General features: G+C 35.8%; 1 protein-coding gene across 3 annotated transcripts in view; it reads right to left on the bottom strand.

Moving 5' to 3' along the window:
* The window catches only part of LOC138708527 (death-associated protein kinase 1-like), a 110,955-nt gene extending 91,271 nt beyond the window's left edge, over positions 1-19,684 (bottom strand). For all 3 annotated transcript variants that reach the window (XM_069838644.1, XM_069838659.1, XM_069838652.1), the window contains exons 1-7: positions 19,340-19,684; positions 14,600-14,738; positions 12,725-12,937; positions 10,445-10,583; positions 7,688-7,887; positions 6,722-6,920; positions 3,590-3,679 (exon numbers count right to left, since the gene is read on the bottom strand). In XM_069838644.1, coding sequence (XP_069694745.1) covers positions 3,590-3,679; positions 6,722-6,920; positions 7,688-7,887; positions 10,445-10,583; positions 12,725-12,937; positions 14,600-14,661 — 903 coding nt within the window. In that variant the 5' untranslated portion in view covers positions 14,662-14,738; positions 19,340-19,684. The remainder of the gene's footprint in view (positions 1-3,589; positions 3,680-6,721; positions 6,921-7,687; positions 7,888-10,444; positions 10,584-12,724; positions 12,938-14,599; positions 14,739-19,339) is intronic.
* Between the last annotated feature and the right edge of the window lie 913 nt (positions 19,685-20,597).

The following is a 20,597-nucleotide window of genomic DNA, read 5'->3' as shown; positions in this document are numbered from 1 at the left end:
AGTATCACCTCAAGTTCTGAGGACTGCTAGGCAGCATATCAGTGTTATTATATGAGAATAAATTAACATGGACAAGAAGAAGAGATTTTGCAACACATGATTAGGAATATTTATTGTTGCTGAAGATGATTTCATTCAACGCTTTGTTTGTGAAACACAAAGGATAAGAGCTCGGGTATAAACATTATTTAATTTAAACAAATCTCTCGCCTCTCGTTCATGCCTATGAAGTGAGGAAATACATCTTGTTGTGATTCCCCGTTATTGGACCATAAGCATAAGCTGCGTAGTGTAGACGTGGTGGCGTTGCTATAGGAAGCTTTTCTCCGACATTGTCAGTCAGTAGCTAGAAACATTTTTACATTAAGACGTGTGTATATTAGCCTCTTAAGATGCCTAAAATCAAATGGAGTTTAAGATCGCGTCTACAGCAATATGAATTTAAAAACATTTTTACTACCAATGGAAAAGTGTTATTTTGCCAACCATGTGGTAAATCAGTAAGTGCAGATCAGAGCTCTCAGGTAACCCAACATTTGTCTGGAAACAAGCACACTGCCGCTGCTTCGCGTGTGCATTCACGGCAAAACAGTGGATATAAAAAAATGTGTAAAGTTGTTCAAGTATTGGAGGGTGTGCCTGTAGGTGAAATTGACTGTGTATGTGTTTGTGACATTCCTCTCTTTAAATATGCACGTCTGACGTCCTGTGATGTGGAAAGATCGTTTTCACAGTATAAGTCGTTATTCAGAGATAATGGGCATGCATTTGTGATGGAGAATTTGAAAATGACCTTCGTTGTTCACTGCAATTCTCGGACAACTACTAGCAACCGATACTCAAGTGTGATTGGTGAGTACCTACTAACATTTTTTTTTCAAGCTAAGTAAGGTATTTTTGTCATATTTAAAAAAATATATTTTTTATTTTTAGCAAATATTTTCGTACATTTTAGCACATAAAAAATAAATATATTTACATTTTTTAGCACATAAAAATCCGCTCCATAATCATGACATATTTAGGCAGATAAATGCTAAAATTCGTAACTTTGTACATTTTTCACTCGCATATGATGAAAGCTCAGATTTCACAGATACAGCTCGGTTAGCCGTAATACGAGGTGTTGATGAATATCTTAATGTTGCACAATATTTATTGAACTTCGTTCCTTTAAAAGATAATACCACAGGAGAAGAAATATTCACTGTAGAGTCGAAAAGTGTCAACACTTTTCAACATGCAAACGCACCCCTACAACAGGCAGCAATGTCGAGATGGTGCCGGGATCTAGTAGGCTCTGAGGATGGTGTAAAGGATACACCGAAACAGCTGTAAATCACACGTGCTTATATAATTTAACACTAGTAAGTTTGCTATTTAATCAATCATTTATATTTAAGTGTTAAAAGTAGTGTATGCAAGATTTAAGATGAAATATAATTTATTACATTCCCCTTCACATTCTAGAACATACTTTAAAAATTACGAATGTCTGTGTTAAAGGTGTCTGAAGAAGGTTTGTGTTCTACGGTTAAACTACGTAAAAATAATCGCAATTACAATTCTGTGTAACTGTACACAATAATGGAGAGAATATGAAACTATCAATGTATAGAAGACTCTTCATTCCGAAGACAATGAGGACAAATCAACAGCATTACATTGTACTGCACTATGGGAATGATGGTGCAATCCTGTTGTCCAGCGAGGTTCCTCAGCCTTTATAACATGTCGCACACAATTTTCCCAGCTTGCGTAACTGTAACACAATCAAGCATTTTCCCTTCCTTGTGGGATATCTGTGACACATAGACAGTCCTTCAAGAAACACATCTTTCGTAATAATTTTGTCTTACAATATTTCAGATTTCTTTAATAGATCGACTATTGATCAGATTTTTTGTATTCGACAGATATTGGAGAAAAAAATGGGAGTATAAGGGTAAAGTACATCAGTTATTCATAGATTTCAAAAAGGCGTATGACTCGGTTAAGAGAGAAGTTTTATATGATATTCTTATTGAATTTGGTATTCCCAAGAAAATAGTTCGATTAATTAAAATGTGTCTTAGTGAAACTTACAGCAGAGTCTGTATAGGTCAGTTTCTATCTGATGCTTTTCCAATTCACTGCAGGCTAAAGCAGGGAGATGCATTGTCACCTCTACTTTTTAACTTTGCTCTAGAGTATGCCATTAGGAAAGTTCAGGATAACACAGAGGGTTTGGAATTGAATGGGTTACATCAGCTTCTTGTCTATGCGGATGACGTGAATATGTTAGGAGAAAATCCACAAACGATTTGGGAAAACACGGAAATTCTACTTGAAGCAAGTAAAGCGATAGGGTTGGAAGTAAATCCTGAAAAGACTAAGTATATGATTATGTCTCGTGACCAGAATATTGTACGAAATGGAAATATAAAAATTGGAGATTTATCCTTCGAAGAGGTGGAAAAATTCAAATATCTTGGAGCAACAGTAACAAATATAAATGACACTCGGGAGGAAATTAAACGCAGAATAAATATGGGAAATGCCTGTTATTATTCGGTTGAGAAACTTTTGTCATCTAGTCTGCTGTCAAAAAATCTGAAAGTTAGAATTTATAAAACAATTATATTACCGGTTGTTCTATATGGTTGTGAATCTGGGACTCTCACTTTGAGAGAGGAACAGAGATTAAGGGTGTTTGAGAATAAGGTTCTTAGGAAAATATTTGGGGCTAAGAGGGATGAAGTTACAGGGGAATGGAGAAAGTTATACAACGCAGAGCTGCACGCATTGTATTCTTCACTTGACATAATTAGGAAAATTAAATCCAGACGTTTGAGATGGGCAAGGCATGTAGCACATATGGGCGAATCCAGAAATGCATATAGAGTGTTAGTTGGGAGGCTGGCGGGAAAAACACCTTTAGGGAGGCCGAGACGTAGATGGGAAGATAATATTAAAATGGATTTGAGGGAGGTGGGATATGATGATAGAGACTGGATTAATCTTGCTCAGGATAGGGATCAATGAGGGCGGCAATGAACCTCCGGGTTCCTTAAAAGCCAGTAAGTAAGTAATATTTCAGATTGTGTCCTGCAATTATCTCAGTTTCATCCGGCTAATAAATTTTTCGTCCTTCAGCACGATATTGTTTAATGGCTCGAAGATAATGCCTCTGCCACATAAAAATACCTCTGCCTTCTAACAAACAGCTATTCCTATCCCATTTCTGAAATTCATTATTGAGATTACTAATAAATAGTTTGTAGAAAGTCGTTCACGCAAATCAGAGTCAGCATTCTCTCGACAACCAATTCAGACTTAATCTGTTTATCTCCGATTCTAACTCTTTTAACCAATTTGATTTCAAATTAGCAGTTATAAGAAATAAAAATAAAAAACAGTTTTTTTTTTTTTAATATTGACGAATCCTCTTCCATCATAATAGGCTATTACAAAAATCTCTAATTTTCCTCTCAAGAATAGTTCTGCTCCCCATCTCCAGTCTAGCTACCAGGTTGGAAGTGTTCCACAGTTTATTTCTTTACTATAATATTAGTGTTACAGAAAATTCGCCATTACATCTAACCCTTACCTGCCAATTCTCCATAGCTTTCATGTTCTTTATGTCATCCACATCTTCACTGGTCTCTGGTGCAGAAGTTTTTGTTGGTGGACTGAAGGCCTACGAAAAGAAACCAAATATGTAAATATACTTGAATAGAATTAAATAATATTAAGTTATAACTATCAATATAAACTGGAACATATGTAGATAAGTTTTCATTTGTTAATCATTTTATATAATCAGACACCATACACAAGATACAGTAAAACTTCATCTATACATTTTTAAGGGAGTCTGAGAAGAAAAAAAAAACACTTAAATAAGAAAAACGTGTAACAAATGATATTTTATGCTCAACCATGCCAAAATGTAGTAATTATACACCTGGTAGTAGCCCTTTAATGCACGTCATTAAAGTACACCTATTCATTATAATTCAGTTGTTCAGCCAATGAGAAATCACCATTGTACCATTATAAAACCGCAAATATCGATTATTCTCGGATATGCAATCGAAAGACAATTAGCGAAAAGTCACGGAGGCTGGAAATCCAATACTCTCGCAGAAGGTTATGTTCTGTTACTATAATAATTAGCGTTAATTGTAAATAATATTCAAATAAATTCAATTTGTCATCTCGTTTTTCAATTCTAAATCAATTTCCAGGTTATATCAAGACTAATCTTAATGTTATTCTCTAGATTACATCAAGGTCAATCACATTCGTGCCTTGGAAAAAATCAATACTTTCGCGTCTGCGCAAATCTCAGAATTCAGGTCAGTTCCGCTCCTCACTTACATCACCATAACATGAATACTTATGAATAATTTCAAGTTAGAAATATGGTCGAGCATAAAAGTCGTATGAAACTTGCCTATAATGGTAATTAAGATGCTCGTATGAAAATTATGAAACTCGGTTGCTCTCGTTTCATAAACGAACATATTCGCGTCTTAATTACTACCATTATAGGCTCGTTGCATAATGTACTATAATAACATCTGAAATAGCATTTCCTAACATGCGTTTATTTTACAAAAATGTCGGTTATTTTTGACTGCTTGCTTTGTTTGCTCCTAAGGAATAAACCATGTTCTCAAATTGTGATAACTGTTCAGTTACACATTTTCAGTTCAGAGGCATGTTAGGCTCACCAGACCAACACTGTTTAAAATGTTCTGCTTCTTCCCTCTGTGCAACAAGCTGTGGGGTGGGAGTTCGCTCACATACTTCTCTCCCCTCTCAGAATGGAGTCTCCCACTCACAGATACCCAGTTCACTGAAGCTAGCATGAGCAGCTTCGAATTTCCACGAATTTCAAACTAGGTCTCATCTTAACAATGAAGATGTAGCATATTTTCAGTTCTTACATTTTCAAGGCAAACCTAATTTCGAGCAAAATGATTTAGAATGTATAAATGATAAGTAGTTGATTAACTAGTGGACTTACTCGTGTTAATTATGTAAGTCTGTGCGGCTTACAGCTGTTTCGGTGCTTCATTAGACCATCCTCAGAGCCTACTAGATCTCGGCGTCATCTCGTACTTCTCTGCCTGTTGTGTGGGTGCGTTTGATCGTTGAAAAGTGGAGTCAAATAGTGTGTGTGCACTGAAATTGATCTGTGTGTTGAGAATGACAGACTTGCATAATTAACACGAGTAAGTCCATTAGTTACTTATATTCAAGTGTTAAAAGTAGTGTACGCAAGATTCAAAATGGAGTATAAATGACGTTTTGCATCTCCCTGGGTTTAAAATACGGCCATATGCATGTAAAAAACGAATAAACGAAAAGTTTATATCTGAAATGAATGTGGAAAGTATAGGAATTTTGCTGTGATCTCAGAAAAAAACAAAGAAGAATTAGTGTGAAAAATGCATATGTATGAAACATATAGAAGAAGCTTTGCTATATGTAGTATTTGTGGACCTTGGAAAGGCTTTTGACAGAGTGCATTGGAATAAACTGAGAGGGATCCTGAAGAAAACTAATGTGGATTGGAAAGAGATAGTTATTTAGTAATCTTTATATGAAATGAGTCAAAGTTAGAATCAGAGAAGAAATGTCAGTGGGAAGTGGAATAAGGAGAAGGGTAAGACAAGGTTGCCCTTTATCATCTATCCTATTCAACATCTACTTGGAGGAGTTAGAGAAGATTTGTTTTCGGAATTCGGAAGGGGTGATAGAAGGAGGAAGAAGAATGAAGTGCACCACATTTGCTGATGATAAGGTGTTTTCAGGAAAAGAGAAGACGATATGATACTGAAACTAAATGACAGCTGTGAGCAGTATGGGATGAAGATGCATAGATGGATGGATGAGTGAATGAATGAATGAATATAAAACAAGGCATTTTTATATGCTAATCGCGAAAATATCTTCGTGGCCAAAGTGTTGCTGAAAATTCCATCATTAATTTCCTCGATTCTCCTGTGCTGGATATGACAATATAAATATTCGTAAAAATAAAAAATGTAATGAGACAGGTTCGATTCAAAGTAAGATACTTCAAGCAAATGAACAGATCTTAGCAGAGGAAAAATTACAAGAAATAGGTTTTCGATTACAACAAAGCATTTATGTTTTTTTGTAGAAATGCCTTCAGTATATCTTCCTGTGTATATGTACACACACACACACACATATATATATATATATATATATATATATATATATATATATATATTATATATATATATCCATTTGTGTGCAAAATCAAGTGCATGTAAAATTGGAGAAAAATACATAATTATGAAAAAATGTTATTTACATGTGAATCAGAATTTTATATGCAATATGATTATGTGACAACTGTAAAAATTGGTAGCTATAATACATCATGTAACTAAGACGTACTTAGACATTGCTGCTGAAATTGACAAATGATTAAGTGGGTATTTAAAGGAAAACCAAGAACTGTCAGATCAAAGATCAGGTGACTAGATTATGTGGGAAGAGACTGCGGGCACAGAGTGGGGAAAAAAATGAAGGCTTAAAGCACTGATGAGGACAGAATGCACTAACACTGGTAGGAGTGAAGATCTTTCACGGGCTGTAATGCAAAGAAGAAGTAAATATGGCATGATACTCCTGATGAATGTCATCTGCCATAAAGTAACTCAAACATCCTTTTCAAGACAGAACTGTCATGTCATACCTGTATCCATGGATGCTGCAAACATTCCAGTGCTGAGGCGCGTTTCTTAGGATCTTTAACTAGAAGTTTCGCCATGAAATCTTTGGCCAGATCAGATGTCTTACTGAAGAACTCCTCCTCAAAACAATAATTTCCAGCTACCACATTGGAATAGGTTTCTTGCTTATCTTCACCCAGAAATGGAGAGGCACCACTCAATCTGCAAGTGAAAAAATTAATAGAAATATGTGTTTTAAAATTTAGCATTGCCCTGCAAGCTAAATAAAACCTTCTGTGTTCCAGTAATATGAGTAGCCTACTCTGAAGACTAAGAAAATTGATAAAATCATTTGCCCTGTGTGCCTTCCAAGGGAGAACCAATCAAGCAAAATTGACGTCACTTTCGAGATTAATGACCTAATACGTACGTACTTACTGGCTTTTAAGGAACCCGGAGGTTCATTGCCACCCTCACATAAGCCCGCCATTGATCCCTATCCTGAGCAAGATTAATCCATTCTCTATCATCATATCCCACCTCCCTCAAATCCATTTTAACCCATATCTGCCTAGTGTTGCGTTTTCGCAACAGTCTGCATTAGCTATTTTTCTGCAAAATGCAAAGGAATGAATTACAAAATTAACTTTTATTTAATTGCTGTGTATACTAGAAGAATCAAAGGAGCCTGCAGCACAATAATTAACTTCCATTTCAATTTCATGTGGCGATGGAAAAATTATGAAAATGTTCAACAAAAAAAGTCTTGGGCATAAATGGGTTAATATTATCCTCCCATCTACGTCTCGGCCTCCCCAAAGGTCTTTTTCCCTCCGGCCTCCCAACTAACACTTTATATGCATTTCTGGATTCGCCCGTACGTGCTACATGCCCTGCCATCTAAAATGTCTGGACCTAATATTATTTTTAAAAGTTAGTAAACTAATCGTCAATAAAGTTTGGTTTTGACCAGTGTAGTATTTACTCACAGAATGTAGGTGATGACTCCAAGTGCCCACATGTCCGTGCCCAATGACAGAGGTTCGTAATTAACGATCTCAGGAGCTACGAACTCTGGTGTTCCAAACATTGCTCTCAGTCGAGTGTCATCAGATAAACGCTGAGACAGTCCGAAATCAATTAGCTTTATGTGAAGGGAGTCATTATCCAACAACAGTATATTTTCTGGCTGGAAAAAAATAAATTCAAGTTATTACAATAAAGTTCATATTTATAACAACACACACAAGTACAGAAATGTCGTATCTTATTGCAACTACAGTGTCATGACTAGGGCTAGAACTTTTATGAAATTGCATACTTTTTCAAGTAAACCAGAAACATACCTGCTTTAGTATCCACATGTCTTATATAAATGGAGTGTTTTAAAACATATTTGTTAGGGCATTTTTTTTTTGCACTTCCTTTTGAAAGCATTTTTGTTCTACTCTGTCATTTTCGGGGTATTTTCGTTAAATTTGGTCACAAATCCCCATTAAGGCCATTACTTCGCTTTTTATATTATTTTCTTCACACATATTGGTCATTAATTCGTAAGTGGAGACTAGAGCTCCTCGATAATAATTGAATTTAAGAGTTGAGTTATTTCATAATCCAGTAAGAACTTACAACGGCTTTGCTTCTAGTAAATGCAAGTTAACAAACAGGTTTTCCTTATTCTTCAGTAACAAACTAGCTGTAATAATAATTTATATATATATATATATATATATATATATATATATATATATATATATATATATATATATGCGGAGAGACTGTGGATTCTTTTGGACATCATGCCTTAAGCTGTACCAGAAGTAAAGGTTGCATTCCTAGACATTCTGCTATTAATAACATCATTAGTAGATCTTTAACCTCCTGTGACATTCCAACTCTTCTTGAACCATCTGGTATTAGCCGGTCGGATGGTAAACGACCTGACGGCTTGACATTAATTCCTTGGTCCAAAGGTAAATCACTCATCTGGGATTTTACATGTGTAGACACATTAGCCCTTTCCCATTTAAAATCTTCTGTGAATTGTGCCAGATCTGCTGCTGAATCCGCTTATCATGCTAAACGACGTAAATATGAACATTTAACATCAAATTACATCTTCGTCGCTTTTGCAGTTGAGACCTTTGGTCCGCGGTGTAGAGACACTAAAGATCTACTGATCCAAATTGGTACACGTCTACTATCCTGTACCGGCGATCCTAGATGTATCAATTTCCTTTGTCAAAGCAATGGAATTGCGGTTCAGCAAGGGAATGCTACCTCCATCCTGGGATCATTTCCTAACTCTATTTCGATGGAAGAGATCTTTCTCATTTAATGTGTACCTGCTGCAGCACGGGAAGAAAGTTCACAAGAAGAAAACAAACGAAGAAAGGAGAGAGGAGTCTGATCTTTAATGAAGCCATGATCTTCAGTGTGCCGGCTCACACATTACAGCAGTCAACGCAAACCACGCAACAAAGATTCAATTTAGTATTGGTAGGCCTACAATAGTTCTATTCAGACACAAGTATTGAACCGCATAACCCACAAACATACATACATATATTTTATAATAATATATCATAAAATTATATATCAAATTTGTTTAGTATCTATAAACAATGTAAAGTCCTATGGTTTTACTTATCATAGGAGATTTGTTTTTCCTTTTACAGTGCTATAAAATTATTACATATTTTAATCCTTGATGGAGTCAAAAACCAGGCAATGTCTGAACTCCCATTATAAAGGAACTTCAGAATCTAGATATTACAGATAATGAAGGATTTATTATTTCATCGACCCAATTTATTTTTATTTTAGTACATATGTGTATCTAGATTTATTAATTGTATGTTAATGGATCCAACCAATCAGAAGGAATATGCTCACTATCTCAATTCTTACATTCAATTATTATCGAGAAACTCTAGTGGGACTAAGAGGAAGGAAGACTGGACAATGCTGGGTTTGCAACGAAATAGCTGCCCTTGGGCAGATAACTACGAATGAATGACCATGATTTTGTACATATTTTCATATTTATTGTTTGGCTAAACACCTGCATAGAATTGGAATATATCAGTCCCCTAACTGCCCATTGTGCAACTCAAACCAAGAAATGGATTCGGAACACCTCAAAATCTGTGCTTCATTGGCTGGTCATGATAATATCTTTGAAAAATATTGGTGTGCAAGAGGTCAAATGACTTTATTGTCAAACGCCTGGCATTAGAAAACAACAACAACATATTTTCAATCTTTTTCTATGCATGTAATAATGCACTTTAAAATGTACATCTCACTTAACGAAATGTGTCAGAAGAAGAACAATTATTTGTATATATTTGTAGTCTGATTAGTATAACATGTTACTAGTCAGTGATGTATGCAATGGAAGGGAAAAGGAACTAGCCACCCTACCCCATTATCTCCTGGCCTAGTTGTCTCATGTCTTATTGGTGTCACCTATGTGGTTCCAGCCTGTCTTCAGACTGTTGACTAAATATCAACCCTATGTAACAGACATGTCCAACCACCCATTCAATATCGATTTGTGCAGCTTCACATGCATCACTGTCAGTTGCTTCCAGTGGAAGTTGCTCTCCAGGTAGAACCTTTGATGTTGAGCATACCCTTACATTTTTACTTAAAACTTTTTTCATCTTTTCATTTATGATCATGAAAAAATAAACGAACTGAGATTTATACTGAATCGAATTGAGGCACTTCTTTATTTTTACCTTGAGGTCAAGGTGAGCTATGTGATGGCTGTGCATGTGGCCCAGGGCTTCTAGAATCTGCCTCACGAACTGTGCAGCTTGCTCTTCACTCAGATATTCCCGCTCAGCAACGAAATGGAAAAGTTCACCACCTTCCACCCTGCAAAACAAACATTACACATTTCATCTCCATTATCATACAATGGAGAGCACCCCCACAGCTGCAATGGAAAACCTTACTTAGTTTGTCTGAACGCATATCGACTGAAACAAAATGAACCTCAATCCAATGGGGCAGACCAGAACAAGTGCAATCCAAAATCCTCTGTATGAAATGGGCAGTGACTACAGGGTTCCCATATTATCTTATGACAAGTTCAAAATATATCACATCAATGGAAGCAAGATAAAAACCTCTGTTCTTCAAGGGATCAAATGAGGTATACAGATGGCTTCAAGAATGATAGAGGATCAGGAACTGGAAGCTCAGAAGTGTGACATTTCTGTATCCTTGAGTAGCAATAGCACACTAAAGCAGATATAGGCCTATGTAAACTCCCAAAACCAAGAATGTTAAAATAGTAGAAATCAAATAGCCTAGTTTTCAGAAATGAAGAGTTCATTTATAATAATCTGTAACCACTTTAAGTTGTTTATCAGTTATTAGTCTGTATGTAATATTGTATAGTCAATAGGAATAGTAATACTGAATAGCAGTAAAAATGTATCAATTTATTATTGCACAGGTCATATCTGTAACCATCTGTCACACCCATAACCATAATTTTCCAAATTAATATTTCATTCCACAACCTGAATAAAGATATTATTGTTCCCTATTCTTTTTTTGTTGGTGCCTTAAATGCACACAAAAAAATTGTTGTGTCTGAAAAGTAAATAGATTCAAAGAAATCTGACAAGGAGTAATTTTTCCATGTCCTTTTCATCTGACGTTTATAACAAATGAATTTCAAATATTTTCTCACAGACTCGAAGAACAACTGTAATAGTACTAATTCTCATTTCTTTAATTTTGCCAATATGTGCAGCCACAAAAAGGCATATGACTCGGTTAAGAGAGAAGTTTTATATGATATTCTTATTGAATTTGGTATTCCCAAGAAACTAGTTCGATTAATTAAAATGTGTCTGAGTGAAACGTACACCAGAGTTCGTATAGGTCCGTTTCTGTCAGATGTGTTTCCAATTCACTGAGGGCTAAAGCAAGACTATCACCTTTACTTTTTAACTTTGCTCTAGAGTATGCCATTAGGAAAGTCCAGGATAACAGAGAGGGTTTGGAATTGAACGGGTTACATCAGCTTCTTATCTATGCAGATGACATGAATATGTTAGGAGAAAATCCACAAACGATTACGGAAAACACGGAAATTTTACTGGAAGCAAGTAAAGAGATACGTTTGGAAGTAAATCCCGAAAAGACAAAGTATATGATTATGTCTCGTGACGAGAATATTGTACGAAATGGAAATATAAAAATTGGAAATTTATCCTTTGAAGAAGTGGAGAAGTTCAAATATCTTGGAGCAACAATAACAAATAAATGCTACTCGGGAGGAAATTAAACACAGAATAAATATGGGAAATGCCTGTTATTATTAGGTTGAGAAGCTTCTATCATCCAGTCTGTTGTCAAAAAATCTGAAAGTTAGAATTTATAAAACAGTTACATTACTGGTTGTTCTTTATGGTTGTGAAACTTGGACTCTCACTTTGAGAGAGGAACAGAGATTAAGGGTGTTTGAGAATAAGGTGCTTAGGAAAACATTTGGGGCTAAGAGGGATGAAGTTACAGGAGAATGAAGAAAGTTACACAACACAGAACTGCATGCATTGTATTCTTCACCTGACATAATTAGGAACATTAAATCCTGATGTTTGACATGGGCAGGGCATGTAGCACGTATGGGTGAATCCAGAAATGCATATAGAGTGTTAGTTGGGAGGCCGGAGGGAAAAAGACCTTTAGGGGGGCTGAGACGTAGATGGGAAGATAATATTTAAATGGATTTGAGGGAAGTGGGATATGATGATAGAGAATGGATTAATCTTGCACAGGATAGGGACCGATGGCGGGCTTATGTGAGGGCGGCAATGAACTTGCGGGTTCCTTAAAAGCCAGTAAGTAAGTAAGTAAGTATGTACAGCCACAGATATTCATGCAGATGTCACACCCGTAACCATGGATTGTCCCTCCTTTTCTTTTTGTGCGACACGTGAGTACTGATTCAGAGTAATGAATAAAAGAGAAATAAATCACGTATTTATTAATATACTCACAATTCTAGCACGAGCACAACTTCCTGCCGGCTGTCGAACACTTGGTGCAGAGAAACAATGTTGGGGTGTTGCAGCTGCCTCAGCAAGCTCACCTCTCGGTTAATATCTTCGGCAGGAACTCCCCGGCACACTCTGCGCTTGCGCATGAATTTGGCTGCGTACTGCACACCAGATGCCTTCTCCACACAACGACGCACCACCGCAAACTGACCTCTTAAAGGATTAAGAGCACAATTAACATATGTAGACCTCATAATATAATTAGAAAGGGTGTATTATGTTGATTGAAACTTTCAACCTTCCTCTGTTATTCATGACTAGAACCGGATTCGAGAGCAAATGCATACTTTTAACAGCTAGTTGCAAGTCATGTACCGGTAACACATTTTTATCCTCCTGAGCTCTGAGATATTTGTTCTTTTATTCCTAAAGTTCAATATAATTAATTCTACACTTCAAAAAAGGTAACTGACATAAGGAAAAATGCTGAAAAAATTCTGCAGTCTACAGTTGGGGCACAAATGTAGGTACATTATACTATACTTTGGGTCTTTGCACATACTTCTTATATCATAATCATGTATGAAGCATGGTAGAGTATACTATACTCTCAAGATTCAGGAGGTTATACAAGTTTTGAACATCTGTGATGACAAATATGCTAAGTTAATCGTGCATATTTTGCATATTTGAAAACTTTCCTGCATATATTGCACTATAGAATCAGGATTTTGTTGCACGAACATCCAAATCTGCATAGTCCTTCACAAATTAGCAGAGATGCTTTTCATACAATATATTACTCGCACCTTCTGTGTCGTAATTCTTTTACTTCTCTGTAGTTGATATGCAAAATTTATGTAGATATTCTACCAAGCAATCATGACCTGTTGCCATTCGGAAATCAGTGGTTTGATATTTTGCAACATGTTGTGCATCCTGATGGTATCTTTATTGTGGCAAAAGATGAAATGCATATAAGGTCAAGTAGGGCTATTATGATTCCAAAAAAAAATCAATCTTTTGTTGTAATTTTTCCATCAAAACATATACAAATTTGAAAAAAAATTAAGTTATGTGCTACTTTAGACATATATGAAGGATCTGAAGTTAAATTTATTTTTATTTGTAATAACGGATAAAATTAAAATAAACCAATGTATCATAATAGCCTTCTGTGTGGGCTATTGTGCTACATCTAGAGGGCTATTCTGATATTGTACTGTAAATCTGGCCATATTATACGGAGCAATGAAGTACGGCTATTGTAATGCACACAGTTGCTTAATGTATCACCTGTAAAAGTTTGGCTGAAATCACATCAAAATTGACTCAGATTTAGCAGCTATTGTAATTACCTATATTTCCCATAAAATTTATACAATTTACTGAAACTTTAACACCTTACTGCCAATGCTAGGAAATTGCTTTATCTCAATAATTTTTTTTTTTTTGTTTGTAAGGAAATAGACTGAGAAAATTACGATACAGTTAGTACTGCTAAAATAAACTTAAAATACATTTTTAAGTATTAAAGAATGTATTTTCCAAAGTTGCGTTGAATTTTAGTAGTATGAAGAACAGTATTAAGCTAAAAATGTTAGATAAATAAGTCCATATGTGAAACTTTAACGTATTGTATTGGAGGTGCCAACATGACAATTCAAACATCCCTCAAAATCAGAGAAATTATTAAATATTTCTCAAGTGATAAATTACTTTAAGTTAGAAATAATAATCAATAATAATCTAAGATGAGGCACTGGAAATCAACCAGACAACCAGAAGCTAAAATAATGTTACAGATGTTGATATTAATCAACCAAACCACTGTCTTAATTACATTTAATACAAGGAACTCAATGTGACACTTACTTCCCAATTTCTTCAAACACATCATAGTATTTTTCAAATGGTTCTGTCTGGAATTCCATCATCTGTTACCCATAATATGTGCGTTTATAGTACATCCATGGTTGCATGATTCTACCTGTTAAATACGTTTTTAGGTGTCCTGAAAAAAAAAAAAGTAAACATACTATAATTATTTTCTTCTTCAGTCCTCAGGCAAGCTGTGCATGCAGTTTCAGAGCTTCAGTCCGTGTGTGTGGTTAGTTGTGATCAGTTGAAATGTTTAAAGTGATCGAGCACCCCGCCGACTGTGAGATGCGGTCTGTTATCCGTTTCTTGATGCGAGAAACATCAAACCAGCTGACATCCATCGTCAACTTTGTGAGGTGTATGGTGATGATGCCATTAGTGATGGAATGGTCAGGAGATGGGTTAGGAAGTTCAACGAGGGCAGCGTCTCTGTGCATGACTACCAGCGTACCGGTCGGCCATCTTTGATCAATGACGATTTGGTGCGTGCTGTCAATGAAAAAATTCATGAGGACAGGAGGTTCACAATTTCTTCACTTTCCTTGAATTTTCCACAAATGTCGTGGAGTGTTCTCTACAAAATTGTGACAGATCGATTACGATATCGAAAATTGTGCTCACGATGGGTACCCAAGATGCTCACCGAGGAACACGAAACCAAACGAGCTTCCAGTGCATTGAGCTTTCTCACACGTTACAGTGAGCAAGGTGATGAGTTTCTTGACCATATCGTGACAGGTGACGAGACTTGGGTGTCTCACATGACACCTGAATCGAAGCAGCAGTCCATGGAATGGAGGCACACTGCATCGCCAAGGAAAAAGAAATTCAAACAAACCATGTCAACACGCAAGATCATGTGCACTGTTTTTTGGGACAGAAAAGGAGTTCTACTCATCGAATTCTTGCCTCCGGGTGAAACCATTATTAGAGAAACCTATTGTCAGACCTTGAAGAAGCTCTGTCGAGCAATTCAGAACAAGAGACGTGGGATGCTGACCAACGGAGTTGTGTTGCTTCATGACAACACTCGGTCACACACAGCTCGTGAGACCCAAAATCTCATCTCGAAATTTGGCTGGGAACAAATTGACCATCCCCCCTACAGCCCAGATTTGGCTCCGAGTGACTTTCATCCTTCCCAGACCTCAAGAAGTTCCTCGGTGGTCAACGTTTTGATGACGAAAATGAAGTGAAAACAGCAGTGCGGGAGTGGTTCGCATCACAGGCAGGCGAATTCTACAATGAGGGGATAGAAAGACTTGTGCCACAACATGATAAATGCCTCAATAATGGTGGAGATTATGTTGAGAAGTAATTTAGGCATAATTTTCGATAATCAATTAAAATGGAACCAACACATTAATTACCTTTGTAATAAATTACGTAAAATAGTATATTATTTTGTTTTATTGAGGAATTACTCGTCAATAAGTTTATTACGTACAATATATTTAACTTTATTTCAATCGGTAATTATGTATGGAATTATAGAATGGGGTAGCTCATTTAAATCCAATTTAAATCCACTTTATTTATTACAGAAGAAAATAATTAAAATATGTCTTCATAAACCTATTGATTTTCCATCTCAAAATTTGTTTATAGGCTTTAATGTACTTAACGTAAGACAAATTTATTATATTGTATTAATAAAATTCATACATAAAAATCGAAATAATTTTGAATTGTATTCTCATAGTTATGAAACAAAAGGTATGAATTCTTTAAGATTGTTTGAACCAAAAAGCAACAATGTTACAGTATTTAATCATAGTAATAATTTAGGCCCAAGAATATAACTTATAACAAATTTATATTTAAATATGCTAATCTTGTTAATTCTAATAGTTCTAGTATTAAATTTAAAAAGTTATGTATGGATTTTATAAAAATTGAAAAGTTGTAAATTTATATACTATAATTGCAAATTGTATTGTATAATTATTAATTTCAATTCAGGAATCCTGAGCACGAGTTCTACTCTTTCAGGGGCGAGCTAAAGTTTCTCTGTATATTTTATAATTTATATTACAATTATTGGCAAAATAATAAATAAATAAATTGAAGTGTGGGGAATACAATGCAGCAAAAATGGCTTGTAAATATCTTCCCGTTTACTTACTACGCCCTTTTGGAACTTACTTTAAGAACACGCCTCGTATTAACACAGAATTATAGCCAAGTTACTGATAAATCTTTACAAGAGAGTTACCATAGGAAGAGGAATCCTCACCAAAGACACTACGGGATAGCATGGGTGGGAGAGACTTGGATGGGGTAGTGACATTCTTAGATGAATGTGAATATATGTAAGGCATACCAAAAGTCTAAACTAACCTATGGTAACCAAATCTGTCACTGATTCGACCTTATGAAAACTCGCCTTTTCTCTGTGATCAGCAAGAAAATGCACGGAAATGAGATGTAAGCCTATGTGCTTGCTAATTCCTGCCAGCTCGACAGAGCAATCCTGCCAGCTCCTCTCCCACTTTCCACCTTCATTTCGGTTCAAAATTGAGTGGCTCAGTACCAGAGTTGCCTAACCCACAAACTTTTTAAGCCCCTGATTTCTGCAAATAATGACTTTAAATTATAATTTATGTGTGTGCCAGAGTAAATGTACTAGATAAATATTAGATGATGATAAAGAGTACCATGATACAATAAATATGGAGAAATGCCTTGAGGCTTTATGAAACATATTTTTGTTGTTACAGTAAAAAATAACAAATTGAAATAGATTGAAACACAAAATAATATACGAAGTAACGTCAAGAAGATGTGAATTAAAAACATGGTCCACGTATATATTGCCTGAAAATATCTATTGATCCTTTGCGTGTTTGTTTTTAAAATAATGTGTTTAATGTGTAACTACAGTCAGTGTATTGATATTATATCTCTTTGTTGTTACCTATTGCTTTAAAAAGGTGTTTAATCTGTAATTTTAAGCCAATTTTTCTACTATTCCTTTACTGTTTACATTTGTTTTTAGGCCTAAATCTTTTGTATTGCCCCTACTATTATATATTGCCCTTCAAGAATTTCGTTATTCGTTAGTTAAAAGTCATTACTTGTGTTATTATTTTAATCATTGTACTTGTTCCTGAATCACGTATTTAACTTGTAACCGTAAATCATTGCTTGTAATATCCTTTTATTAATCTTAACTGTTCCATTGTTCATGAATTAAGTATTAATTTGAAAGTCAAAGTCAATCTTTGTTATATTAATGTGTATATCTTTTTAAGGTCGTGTATTTACTCTGAAACGGTTAAACATTCTTGTATATCTTTTGAATTGATTATTCCTGAAACATCTCATTAATCTTTAACAGGATCCATTCTTTCATTAAGGTGCATTCTTCTACATAATTCATGTGAATTGTAACTGTGACCACAATTTTATATTATAATTTTACTATAGCGTTTTGGTTATAAAATATGTATTTTGATGCCAACTATAACCCTAATATAGGCCTACCTCAGGGTGAAATAGGGTTTATTAAATTGGATAATAATAAAAAAAATAAAATAATTTCCAATTGAGAGCATATAATTAAAAAAAAATGACGTCTAAGTTTAGATTTCAATGACTTTTATCAGTGTAAATGTGGTTTTAGGCAACTCTGGCGCTAAGCCACTCAATTGGTGTCCGCACTCTACCAATTGGATATTTCTTTACAATTGCGTTACCACGTTCAGATACAAATGTATTTACGTATTTGGCTTCTAGTCGAGTCGCATGTACCGTGAACAAAATAAAAATTGAGTGCTGACACCATAAGTGGGAGCTGGCGAAGAGGTGCGGGCAGACGAGATCCCTCCTCGAGTGGAAGGGAGGGACAGCACATCTCATTTAAGTACATTTCCATATTGATCACATAGAGATGGCGAATTTTCGTAAGGTCGATTCAGTGACAGGTTAGGTTACCGTAGATTAGTTTAGACTTTTGGAATGCCTTGCATATACTCACAATTGTCTAAGAATGTCACTACCCCATCCAAACCCCTCTTTCCCATGCTATCTCGTAGTGTCTTTGGTGGGAGGTCCTTTCTATCCATCTTTCGGATCGTAAAGACTTACCCTCAAATTTTCTTTTGTTTACGAGACATGTGAGTCGACTAGAAGTCAAATACGTAACAACTGAACATTTGCTAGCGCAACTGAATAATCCCTAACTAAGTTACTTATAAGAAATAGGCCTATATTAAAGTCCTTGAAAATGTAGGTTTGGAAATGTGCTTCGGCTTCCAGATTTTTACATAAACATGCTGCGTAGGCCAACCTATATTGAAAGTCAAGGGCATATTAAGTAGCCTATGTGGGTAAATTTCAGTATACGGATTCCTCACTAACAATTATATCTTACAATATTAAAAAGAGCAGATTTGTCTACGTTTGTCAAATGCGCATCATCATACTTACGAAAAGGCACTTTTTAGTGCCAATAACTTATTTTGTGTGCACAAGATTGGAATTTTGCAGTAAGAGGGAAAGGAAAGGAAAGAATCCGTGTACAAAGAATAACACAACGAATATTTCATTTGAAAATAAACCTGCCCGCAAGGAAAATGTTCACTGAGATGGCAAAATACACAATCAAGCCTCCCTGCAAAATACGTGGACATAAATATGAGAAAATCTTTTAAAAATAAATATGCTGTTCATAATTACACGTTCTACTACGCCCATTATATTATTTATTCAATAAATATGTAAAATACTTACGGTAAAATGTTTCTGAGCCCAGTTTTGGGCGTAACATTTCTAAAAACATTACGCCATTAAATAACTACTCTCACATATTCAGTTTTCATAATTATTAATTTCTGCACGATCGAGATCGTATGTCACACACTATACACATAATTCACACGAATCTTCCGCATACAGGACTACACAACATTATATTCACGCAACTATGACCAACCACGATGAAAATTACTACACTCTGCAACGACTGCAACTGATGGAGCAAGAAGAAAAACAGGAACGAGGAAGTAATGATTTCAGGTGATCGATCCTCTTCATGAGATCTCGACTTTCCGCGTATCGTACGAATAAGGTTATGACTCGCCCGGACAATTCAGATTACATACCGCCTACCCCTCCCCCCACTGTTTGGGGTCCTTGACCGTGTAGGTCTACGTGTTGACCCATAGTGAAAAAATTAGGCTAAATCACAACTTTTTGTATTACACGTCCTGTCTTTCATATATCATTCACATTCCAAGGTGTTTGCGATTTCTTCTTAAGACTTACAGTGCTTGAATCTATTTATATATACGTTTTCAGCCGCGTCTATGGCTCTAGTGCTAACGCGCGGGTCTTCCATGCAGGTGGCCAGGGTTCGGTCCTAGGCCAGTTTTTGATGGAATTATGTTGGACGAAAGTCATAATTTTCATTTGCAATAACCAGTAGTAGTAAAAATTGAAAAATAAGTTCGGTTTAAATCTGGAATAGTACGCGTTTCCGAGACTGATATACGAAGGACCTGCGGCTCCGGGCCTTAACCCTCGGGCTTACACGTCTGAGGATGGGACCTGCCCCCTCTGTCAAGGATGAGGCAGGATGGTCCATCTGTCAGTATGGGATTCACGAATGCCATCCAGGTCACCTGTCGGTAATTTCTTGGAAGACGATCTCACGAGAAAAGAGGGATGGTAATAGTAGATTCTGATGGGAAAATGATTACGTCATAGGTGACGTCATAAGTTATGACAGATGGACATTGAAAGTTCTATAAAATTCAACTAACACTCTATATGCAGGGACGTCGCTAGGGGGTGCGAAAGGGTGCGCAAGCACCCCATAAAAATCGGAGCACCCCTTTCTGCACCCCAAAGGGCAATTTATTAACAAAATACTAGGCATAAATTATTTTGAAGAACAAAAACAAACAATTTCTTGGATGTGAAAAAACTACGTCCCTTAGTGTATCGTAATGGATGTGATGAGCAATAATAATAATAATAATAATAATAA

This window comes from Periplaneta americana, chromosome 1 (genome assembly GCF_040183065.1).
Source record: "Periplaneta americana isolate PAMFEO1 chromosome 1, P.americana_PAMFEO1_priV1, whole genome shotgun sequence".
Lineage (NCBI taxonomy): Eukaryota > Metazoa > Arthropoda > Insecta > Blattodea > Blattidae > Periplaneta > Periplaneta americana.
The sequence above is the reverse complement of the archived record's forward strand: the minus strand, read 5'-3'. Positions and strand labels throughout refer to the sequence as shown.